This window comes from Dendrobates tinctorius, unplaced genomic scaffold, assembly GCF_039654945.1.
Source record: "Dendrobates tinctorius isolate UK_male_01 unplaced genomic scaffold, ASM3965494v1 ptg000181l, whole genome shotgun sequence".
NCBI classification, from domain to species: Eukaryota; Metazoa; Chordata; class Amphibia; order Anura; family Dendrobatidae; genus Dendrobates; species Dendrobates tinctorius.
In genome coordinates, this window is record NW_027361848.1 from 2,600,001 (window position 1) to 2,612,110 (window position 12,110).

The window sequence follows — 12,110 nt, forward strand, 5'->3', positions numbered from 1 at the left end:
TTCCCGGAGCTCCTTCCTTGTTGTCCTTGGGTTAGCCTTGACTCTTCGGACAAGCCTGGCCTCGGCACGGGAGGAAACTTTCAAAGGCTGTCCAGGCCGTGGAAGGCTAACAGTAGTTCCATAAGCCTTCCACTTCCGGATGATGCTCCCAACAGTGGAGACAGGTAGGCCCAACTCCTTGGAAAGGGTTTTGTACCCCTTGCCAGCCTTGTGACCCTCCACGATCTCGTCTCTGATGGCCTTGGAATGCTCCTTTGTCTTTCCCATGTTGACCATGTATGAGTGCTGTTCACAAGTTTGGGGAGGGTCTTAAATAGTTAGAAAAGGCTGGAAAAAGAGATAATTAATCCAAACATGTGAAGCTCATTGTTCTTTGTGCCTGAAATACTTCTTAATACTTTAGGGGAACCAAACAGAATTCTGGTGGCTTGAGGGGTTGAATAATAAATGACCCTCTGAATAAACTTTTCACAATTTAAAAAAAAATTAAGCAAAGAAATAACATTCTTTTTTTCTGCAGTGCATTTCACACTTCCAGGCTGATCTACAGTTCAAATGTCACAATGCCAAGTTAATTCCGAATGTGTAAACCTGCTAAATCTGCAGGGGGTTGAATACTACTTGTAGGCACTGTATGTATATATATATATATATATATATATATATATATATATATATATATATATATATATATATATATACACATACATACACTCACTGGCCACTTTATTAGGTACACCATGCTAGTAAGGGGTTGGACCCCCTTTTGCCTTCAGAACTGCCTCAATTCTTCGTGGCAGAGATTCAACAAGGTGCTGGAAGCATTCCTCAGAGATTTTGGACCATATTGACATGATGGCATCACACAGTTGGCGCAGATTTGTCGGCTGCACATCCCTGATGCGAATCTCCCGTTCCACCACATCCCAAAGATGCTCTATTGGATTGAGATCTGGTGACTGAGGAGGCCATTTGAGTACAGTGAACTCATTGTCATGTTCAAGAAACCAATCTGAGATGATTCGAGCTTTATGACATGGCGCATTATCCTGCTGAAAGTAGCCATCAGATGTTGGGTACATTGTGGTCATAAAGGGATGGACATGGTCAGCAACAATACTCAGGTAGGCTGTGGCGTTGCAACGATGCTCAATTGGTACCAAGGGGCCCAAAGAGTGCCAAGAAAAAATTCCCCACACCATGACACCACCACCACCAGCCTGAACCGTTGATACAAGGCAGGATGGATCCATGCTTTCATGTTGTTTACTCCAAATTCTGACCCTACCATCCGAATGTCGCAGCAGAAATCGAGACTCATCAGACCAGGCAACGTTTTTCCAATCTTCTACTGTCCAATTTCGATGAGCTTGTGCAAATTGTAGCCTCAGTTTCCTGTTCTTAGCTGAGAGGAGTGGTACCCAGTGTGGTCTTCTGCTGCTGTAGCCCATCTGCCTCAAAGTTCGACGCATTGTGCGTTCAGAGATGCTCTTCTGCCTACCTTGGTTGTAACGGGTGGCAATTTGAGTCACTGTTGCCTTTCTATCAGCTCGAACCAGTCTGCCCATTCTCCTCTGACCTCTGGCATCAACAAGGCATTTCCGGCCACAGAACTGCCGCTCACTGGATTTTTTTTCTTTTTCGGACCATTCTCTGTAAACCCTAGAGATGGTTGTGCGTGAAAATCCCAGTAGATCAGCAGTTTCTGAAATACTCAGACCAGCCCTTCTGGCACCAACAATCATGCCACGTTCAAAGGCACTCAAATCACCTTTCTTCCCCATACTGATGCTCGGTTTGAACTGCAGGAGATTGTCTTGACCATGTCTACATGCCTAAATGCACTGAGTTGCCGCCATGTGATTGGCTGATTAGAAATTAAGTCTTAACACACAGTTGGACAGGTGTACCTAATAAAGTGGCCAGTGAGTGTATATATATATATATATATATATATATATATATATATATATATATATATATATATATATACACACACACACACATATATATACACACACACACATATATATACATACACTATATACACATACATACACACACAGATGTGTGCGTGTGGCTGCGGGCAACGTGCAGAGACTTGTGTGTGACCAGTCGGTGACCAGACAACCAGTTCAACAGCCTCCATTAGAAAAGCTTTCCCATGCTCCATAAGCCGTGATTGCATTATCATCAGCCAGAAACATCAGCCAAAAAGCATTGGTACTGAGATGTGGTCTGTGGTCCCCACCTGCAGAACCACTCCTTTATTGAGGGTGTCTTGATAATAGCCAATAATTTCCATATGTTGTCTATTCCATTTGCACAACAGCATGTGAAATTTATTGTCAACCATTGTTGCTCCCTAAGTGGACAGTTTGATTTCACAGAAGTTTGACTTACGTGGAGTTATATTCTGTTGTGTAAGTGTTCCCTTTATTTTTTTGAGCAGTGTATATATATATCTAGCAAGACAGGACAGTCTATATAATCCCGATATGTAAGAGACAGAAATATAATCTTTGTCACCATAAAAAGGGGGGGCCCAGACACATTTCTTGCACAGGGGTCCCAAGCAGTCAGTGTCCACCCCTGGCTAACAGGTCAAGGATTCCTCAGTGACCTGCCCCCTAGTTTGCATAATGAATACCATCACAGCATAAATCGCATGGTTACTGTGCTCTTAATTCCTTTTGTAGATTTACTTGAGCGAAGAAGGGGGGGGGGGGATGTTATTTTGAAAATGACACCTTCACAGTAGCAGCTATCTGTTCATATAGATACGACAGCTGCTCTTGAGCAGGCGGCGCCATCTTGCTAGAGAGAAAAAAAAAAAAAAGTTTCCTCCTCCAAGATGGCGCCGCCCATGCCATAGCAAGTCTCGGAGATGGCCAACAGCTGCTACTGCGCATGCGGCGCCATCTTGGAGGAGGAATATTTTTTCTTCAGCAAGATGACGTAGCCGGCTCAACAGCAGCTATTGGATCTCTAAACTGATAGCTGTTACTGCGCAGGCGCCCCGGGTGCCATTTTGAAAACAACATTTGCCCCACCCCCTCAAGTAAATCTGCAAAAGGGATTACGTGCACCGTAACTATGCAATTATGCTGCAACACAGGTGCCACGACTGGTACCTACCTGAAGTGTTGGGATCCTTGACCTCTAAGTAGTCTGTATTATGAATATCTAGTCAGGGCACCACATACATGAACCCTGCCTCAGGGCACAAGAATCTCATGAACACAAAACTGAAAATAAAGGGGGCGTGGCCTGGATGCCAGTTGCATGAGCTGAATGCTCCTTCCCTGAGACCCTGCAAAGCGCCAATTTCAGCGCCTTTCCTGCATATTAATCAACCCACCCGGCTGCCCGAATCCTCACTGATCACTGGCAAGATGACAAGGGGTAAGAGAGATCTCAAAAACCAAAGCAAATTGGAGATTTTCTTCAACAAGGATATCAGGCAAGATGGCCCCTCAGTAAGCAGAGTCTCCTGCTCCTCGGGAGAGTCCCCCTCTCCACTGCCCCCCGAGCCCAGCAAAGACCACCGCTGCGGTGCAGGATGAGGCAACACCCACCTCACCTTATCTCCGGGGTCCGGGTCCATCACCAGGATCTAGATTTTCCCCACTTGCGGAGGGACACGAGGGAAATGTAGTTCCAGCAGGCCGGTGGATGGATATGCAGCAATGCACACCTCCCCTGCACTCCCAGAATAAAGAGAGATGTTGCAGAGAAAGGGGATTCTGGAGGGGACAATTGTAAATCTCTTGCAGTATTACAGCAACTTCCTACAACAGATCTCCCTGCTTCAGGAACTTTAATTAAAGATATGCTGATGGCTTTTAGCACCGCAATGCTAAAGGACTTTTTTTTTTTTTTTTTTTTTTTTTAATTCGTTTATTGAACTCAAAGCAAGAAAGGATGTAATGTACAGCAGACCTATTTGCTTGTGGTTATGAATTATACAGAGCATAATCATTCTTATTAATGTACAAGTAATACATGCATAATCCCTCAAGCATATACAGAGAGCAACGGCCTATATATTGTAAACACATATATCAATCATATCCCACAGGCCTCTGTCATGTCGCTTAGATAATGCAGATCGATTATAAATTCCTAAACTAAACTACAACTATATCAACTATTTACCAATTCGCAGCCTACTATCCTTCACCATAGTGTCTCACACGCAATGTCTCCATTCTATAGTGTAAGATGAGAAGAATTCCACTTCTCCCAGATCTTTTCAAATTTACCCGGGCATCCCCTGTTCTGATATAATGTGCGCTCATATGGAATAATCGTATTTACTAAATCAATCCAGGTTCTGAGAGAGGGACATGAATTACCCATCCACCGTAATGCCAATACTTTCCGTGCCATGAACAGCGTTTCACGTAGAAATATCCCAACATGGTGACCCCAAACCTTCTCCTCCTATACCCCCAAACAAGCAGACCAGTGGCTCCAAAGGGACAGGAGTTTGCACCAGTGATGACAAGCATAGCGTCACCTCTTTCCAGTACTGTAGGGTAATGGGAAAGGACTTTTCTTTAATGTTAAAACCTGTTACATCTCACATTCAGGAGGTGGAGGAGAGAGTGTCCATGTGGAGGACAAAATGGGAGAATTTGCAACCTTATTGACTCTCACAATGACATGGCAGAAGACATAGAAGCCATATATAATAAACTTGTGAATTTGGAGGATCGTAACCGCAGGAACAACCTGAAATTAAGGGGTGTACCAGAAACCACCACACCCTCTGAGCTGAGGGGTTATGTGCAAGATTTAATCCAAGCGGTGGTCCCCTCCTGTTCACCATATGAACTAATTATTGATCGAGCGCACAGAGTATCTCGCCCAAGCCACTTGCCAGACATTGTTCCGAGGGATATTGTTGCACACAATTGCTATCATATTAAAGAGGAACTTCTGTCTTATTCCAGAAACAAAGGATCTCTACCTTCAACTTTCCACGAAATCAAAATTTATGCTGATCTCTCGGCAGAGACACTGCGCTTCCGCAGACTAATGAATCCCATCACTGCAGCCCTCAGAGAATCTCCGGTGGCGTACCCCAAAAAATTGCTCATTAACAACAAAGGATCGTGGCATACTGTCTCTTCATATGAAAGAGGAAGAGATTTGCTTCGTACCTGGGATATACAAGTGCAGGAACAACCTCAGAAACCGAGAGATGCCTGTAAGGGCAGAGGAGACATGGCAGAAAGTCCCCCCAAAAAGAAACAGGCGCTGAAGATATAATCATCTATATTTCACTATCTTTTAGCAAGGGTGGCATCCTGACCGGATGGTGCGGACAGTGATATATCCCCCCCCCCCCCACGGATTTCCTACTCCCGCGTTTTCTGATTTTATTAGTTTGCATTGTTTGTTTGTTTTTCTTTCTATCCTTTTGCATACCTGTGGTTAATTCGGGTCCAGCATTTTCCCTCTTTGCAGGGTATTCTGACAGGTGTAATGGGCAGCCCATTAGTCATACTAGCATTTGTATGTTTACCTAATTGGTTATTACAATATGCTCACTTAATGTTAGAGGCCTAAACAGCCCTCATAAAAGATCTTATATGTGGAAAGAGGCGGTCGCAGCTAAATGTGAGGTGTTTTGTGCCCAGGAGACGCACTTATTGGAGAAAGACTCCCACAGACTGTCTTATCGGCTCTTTCCATATGTGGTCCAATCTAATTTCTCAAAAAAAAAAAAAAAGAGAGGGGTGATGTTAGCTATCAAGGGGTCTGTTGCTTTCTCCTCGACTTACCTAGAACTTGACCCTGCAGGTCGATACCTCATACAAGTGGGCACCATAAATAATGTTTTATATACTATAGCCGTCATTTATGCGCCAAACCAAGCGCAGACTAGATTTATCAAAAAAGTATTAACTACAATCATTAAGGTTACACAGGGCCACGTAATCATATGTGGGGATTTTAATTGTGTTTTTGATAATTCTCTGGACTCTTCCACCCCAACCTCCAGGTGGCCGCCTGTTCTTCCCCCCTTAGCCTTTCGGGAGGACCTATATGACATATGGAGGGTTCTTCATGCATGTGAGAAGGACTATACCTACTTTTCACAGGTACATCACTCCTACTCCCGGACAGACCTATTCTTGGTAGGCAGGTCTCTCTTTAATATTGTCAACTCATCAGAAATAGGTATAACATGGTACGATCACGCCCCTATAACGATGTCTATTCAGGAAGAATCTGAGTGCCCCCTTTACTCCCTGTGGAAGATGAACCCCTTTATTCTAACCCCCCCCCCCCCCATTTAGTGGCACAAACAAAGCATTCTTTAAGAGCTACTTTTGAGCTCAATGCGGACTCGGTCACTAATTACTTTCATGTATGGAATGCCCATAAAGCATTTATCAGGGGCCACTTTATTAAAATAGGCCATATTCTTAAAAAGCAAAGAGAAAAATGCTGATCAGACCTTACAGCATCGATCAGTTCACTGGAATACATAAAAGAGCCCCATCCTTTGCCCAAATGTGTAAACTACGTGATCTTCGACTGGAATTACAATTATGAAAAAAATCTTATGATCACCAAAGCCCATTATTACTCCCAAAATAATAAAGCGGGTAAACTGCTAGCATCCAGAGTGAAAATTAAAACTTCTAAAACTAAGATCCCCTTTTTGAGGAACTTATCTCCAGGTTCTAAGATACACACTTCTCGGGAAATCGCCAATAAATGTAAGGATTACTATGCTTCTTTGTATAACTTAAGCCTGTTTCACACATCAGTTTTTCAGGTCAGTTGAAGTCCACCAAAATGGCGGAAAACGGATTTGTGGCCGACGAAACACCAACGGGAGCCACCGGACCGTTGGCGCGCTGGGATCCGCCGATATGGTAACGTTAAAGGAACCGCGCCTGGCAAAATATATAAATACTACCGGGGATGTAGCGGGCATCTGTATCTCGTGGGAGCGGGCTAAGGAGAGGGAGAGACCTAAATCCAGCAGCCAGATTGGTTTAGGGTTACACATGTATCAAAAGGCAAAAATGCTGATCAGGGCACAAAAAAAACGTTGCATTGTCCGTTCGGTGATCTCAGCGGACGCCAAAATTTTGGCGGATCCGCAGAAATGCGGATGCAACGGACGACCGTTAAAATCCGCCGATAATGCAAGTCAATGGGGAAAAAAACGGGTCCGCCAAGAAAAATGGCGGATCTTGACTGATGGTGAAAAACGGATGTGTGAAACAGGCCTTAGATCCAAGAGCAGACCTCCATGGCCCAACAGCCCCTGATACAAATCTGTTTTTGTCAAGCATTAATCTCCCAACTCTTGCACCAGACCAGTTAGAAATCTTAAACGCACCTTTGACAGAGACTGAATTGATTAAAGTGATTAACTCTCTCCCAGAGGCGAAGGCCCCAGGCCCGGACGGTCTTACAAACTTGTACTATAAAGCTTGCCAGGAGAGCTTAGTCCCACACTTATGCAAAACCCTACAATTAGCAGCAAATGAAGGGAGCTTCCCAAAAGAAATGCTTACAGCTACTGTGATCACACTCCCAAAACAGGGAAAGCCACCTGAGGTGCCCCAAAACTTCCGCCCGATTTCATTGTTAAACACTGATGTCAAAATTTATGCTAAGTGTATTGCTCTGAGATTGGCGCCTATCATTCTTTCCCTTATTAACCCAGACCAGGCTAGTTTTGTGCAAGGGCGGACTGCAGCTGACAACACCAGGAAAGTAATTGATTTGATAGATGTAATAAATAGAAGGGGAACACCAGCGGTGGTAGTGGCCTTAGACGCCGAGAAGGCATTCGACCGAGTGAGATGGTTGTTTGTCTTCTCGGTTTTGGAGCGTATGGGGTTTGGAGGTTGGGTGCTGACTGCTATTAAAGCTCTATATTCTGCTCCGTCAGCCAGGGTTTTTGTGAATGATACCATGTCAGAGACATTCCCCATTACAAATGGCACTAGGCAGGGGTGTCCTCTCTCCCCCCTAGTGTTCATTTTAGCTTTAGAGCCACTTGCCCAAGCAATCAGACAAAGTCCAGATATCTGGGGCACAGAGGTGGGGAAACAATCTCATTGCATCACGTCGTATGCTGATGATGTGATATTGACGTTAGCACGCCCCCTGGAGTCTTTGCCGCCAGCTCTAGAGATTATTGAAAAATTTGGCCTCCTATCTTACTACAAAATTAATGAGAATAAATCTCAAATTCTACCCCTTAACATACCATTACCGCAGTTGAAACGCCTTAAGGCCATTATGAGGATGGACTGGCAGATGGAGCCAATTTCATACCTGGGAACATTGGTAACATCATCCTCCACTAATTTGTACAAAGCCAATTACCTCCCCCTGCTAGCAGATTTTGAGAATGAGATGAGCAGACTGCAGAAATTTGAAGTCTCCTGGGTGGGTCGTATTGTACTGTTTAAGATGTTATTACTGCCCAAAATGTTATATTTATTTCGCACGGTGCCGATATCACCTCCGAAGGTGTTTTTTCAACGTTCTCATAAGCTTCTGAACGCCTTCATCTGGGGAGGAAAGCAGCCTCGGTTGTCGAGACATTTGTTGCAACGCGCAAAGCCAGTGGGGGGGGGGGCTCCCTAATGTGAACGATTACTATATAGCAACTCAACTCAGCCGGTTGAAGAACTGGTGGAATCGCGACCCCCCAAGTAGGTGGTCCCAAATAGAGGAACATTTTGCACTCTCACACGATCTCAGGGCGGTGCTATGGGCAGCTCTGGTTGACCCACGGAACCTGGGGGCCCTCCTTCCACTGACTAAGCACTCCCTGTCTAATTGGCTTCAGGTTCACTCCTCCACTCAGACACACATCCCTGCATTGCCTCTCGAGGAACCTTTAGAACTTCTGGAGGTGTTATCAGAGGACCTTGACCTGTACCATTGGAAGATAGGCGGGATCACGGTATTAAGCGATATAGTTGAAGATCGCACTCTCACCTTTTGCCCAGTTGAAAAACAGGTTTGGCTTGACCTTTAAAGACCATTTCTCATATCTCCGAGTACAATACATTTTAAAGAAATATCTAAACTTCCCATATAGGGTTAATAGTGATATTATTAGGACCCTCATCTTCCTCATCCCTAGATATGTGACACTGTGTGTAGGTTACTATGCACAATCCTGCTGACAGGTTCCCTTTAACTCTGCTGTCCAACTAATTCACCTCTCTCAGTTACTCCTCTGTAAATCCCTTCATTGGCTCCCAATTCCACAACATACCCAGGTCAAAGTACTAGCATTGACCTACAAAGCTCTCCATAATCTGTCTCCTCCATATATCACCAAACATCTTACAACATGCAGTCTCTGGTCCTCCCAAGACCTACTTCTCACTCATACATTCCTCAAAAACACTGCCAATACTTTGAGAGAGTGTCCTCTAGAATTCAGAGCCAAAGTATGTCTGAATATCCACCACATTCAGATCCATCAGAAGGAACTTGAAAAATGGTCTCTTCAAAAAAAGCTTACAGCCTGCTGCTTCCTTATCACCAGTGCTGTAACACAACGACCACTGTCTCCGTCCCCATTACCATGTAGACTAAGCCCATAAAGGACAGGTGCATCTTGCTTGTGTACCAGTCTGTCATTGTCAAGTTTGTTCTTCGTAATTTATATTTTGCATGTAAACCCCTCTTTTGACATGTACAGCAACATGGAATCAATGGTGCCCTAAAAGTGTTTTTTTTTCTAGAACGCAAAAAGGTCTCACATATGAATGAGGCTATGTAGTCTATCACATTAACATGATTCTTCAGAAGTGTTTGGATCGCTCAAGATTAACCTTAATTATCAACTTTATGACTTCATTTTGTTTTACCTCTCTTTTGCCAGAACAGAAAGGCCTTGTAGAAGTATTGGAACCACTGTCTGATCAAGATATGCTCGTGTAGGTAGGGCCTGCAAATCCACTTTCTGCTTGGATACTTTTTCTGTGCTTGCCTTCTCATTCTCAACTATTCTCTAGGAGAAAGCACAATTTAGGCATCACAAATCTGTTTAACTTACATTTTGCAAACATAACCTTTATAAACGTCAGATCATGGTTGCCTGTTAACTTTAATCCATTTGTTAACCTCGTTGGCATACTATAAAGGAAAAAAAAAAAAATTCCACAATTTTTTTTTTTTTTTTTTTTTTTAACATGCTCACTAAATGCTAAAACTGACCTGCCATTATGATTCTCCAGATCATTATGAGTTCATAGACAATCATGTCTAGGTTCTTAAGTAGTGAAAAAAAAAAAAAGTGTGTTTTTTCCCCCCAAAAGTCTGCATCTTCTGAGACCTGTAGCATCTCAATTTTTTGGGATCTGGGGCTTGGTGAAAGCTTAATTTTTGCGCACCGATCTGACGTTTTTATTGATACCGTTTTGATGTAGGTACGGTGTTTTGATCGCCCGTTATTGCAATGTTGCTTGATTTCTCGTTACGCTGTTTAACGATCAGATTAAATATTTTTAAAATATTGATTTGGCGATTCTGAACGCGGCAATACCAAATGTGTATATTTGCTTTATTTATTTTATTTTGAATGGGGGGGGTGACTTGTACTTTTATATTTTTTAGTTTTTAAAAACTAAGTTTTTACTTGCTTGAATAGTCTCCATGGGAGACTTTCAAGCTGCGATCATCCAATTGCTTGTGCTACATAAAGCAGGCCTGCAACCCTGCTCTATGTATCAGAAATGCTCACTTTTGCTGTGACCTTCAGGGTCTCCTGCAGAACCTGGGTTGTCATGCCAACCCATCAGCAACCCACGGTCATGTGACACGGGCGCTGATAGGCGGTGTTAATTGTGCGTGCAAATTAAATGCCGCTGTTACACATTGACAGCTGCATTTAACATGTTGTTAACAGCCACGGGTTGATCGCGATTCCACCCTCGGCTCTTAGAGGCACATGTGCTGGAAAGGTGCGGGATCATCTCCGGAGCCCGCACCAAACAGGGTGGCGCCCAATGTCAGATATACAGTTGTGCTCAAAAGTTTACATACCCTGGCACAATTTTTGCTTTCTTGGCCTTTTTTCAGAGAATATGAATGATAACCCCAAAACTTTCTCCACTCATGGTTAGTGGTTGGGTGAAGCCATTTATTGTCAAACTACTGTGCTTTCTCTTTTTTAAATCATAATGACAACCCCAAACATCCTAATGACCCTGATCAAAAGTTCACATAATCCATTTCTTAATACTGTGTATTGCCCCCTTTAACGCCGGTGGAGGTTCTTTATTTTCTCAGATGGTAAAGCTGCCCACTCTTCTTGGCAAAAAGCCTCCAGTTCCTGTAAATTCCTGGGCTGTCTTGCATGAAGTGCGCGCTTGAGATCTCCCCAGAGTGGCTCAATGATATTGAGGTCAGGAGACTGAGATGGCCACTCCAGAACCTTCACTTTGTTCTGTTGTAGCCAATGAGAGGTCAACTTGGCCTTGTTTTGGATCGTTGTCATGTTGGAACGTCCAAGTATGTCCCACGTGCAGCTTCCGGGCTGATGATTGCAAATTTACCTCGAGTATTTGCCGATAACGCGCTGCATTCATCTTTCCTTCAACTTTGACCAAGGTTCCTGTGCCTTTGTAGCTCACACATCCCCAAAACATCAGCAATCCACTTCCGTGCTTTACAGTAGAAGTGGTATTCCTTTTATCATAGGCCTTGCTGACCGATCTCCAAATGTAACGTTTATGGTTGTGGCCAAAAAGTTCAATTTTGGCCTCATCACTCCAAATGACATTGTTCTAAAGGCTTTCTTCGGGCGACTCGAGCATGCAGCCCATTTTTCTTCAAGTGCCTCCTTATTGTGCATCTTGAAACAGCCACACCACTAGTTTTCTTTGCATCCCGAACAATTTTTCTGGCAGTTGTGGATGAAAGGTTTTGTTGGTCTACCTGACCGTGGTTTTGTTTCTATAGAGACCCTGATTTTCCATTTGTTAATAACAGTTTGAATGCTGCTGACTGGCATTATCAATTCCTTGGACATCTTTTTGTGTCCCTTTCCTGTTTTATACAGTTCAACTACCTTTTCCCGTAGATCCGTTGACACAATTCTTTTG

At 43.7% G+C, this 12,110-nt stretch overlaps 1 protein-coding gene across 2 annotated transcripts in view; it reads right to left on the bottom strand.

The window, feature by feature from the left end:
- The window catches only part of DPY30 (dpy-30 histone methyltransferase complex regulatory subunit), a 42,721-nt gene that overhangs the window by 10,223 nt on the left and 20,388 nt on the right, over positions 1–12,110 (bottom strand). For both annotated transcript variants that reach the window (XM_073551819.1, XM_073551820.1), the window contains one exon: positions 9,873–10,015. In XM_073551819.1, coding sequence (XP_073407920.1) covers positions 9,873–10,015 — 143 coding nt within the window. The remainder of the gene's footprint in view (positions 1–9,872; positions 10,016–12,110) is intronic.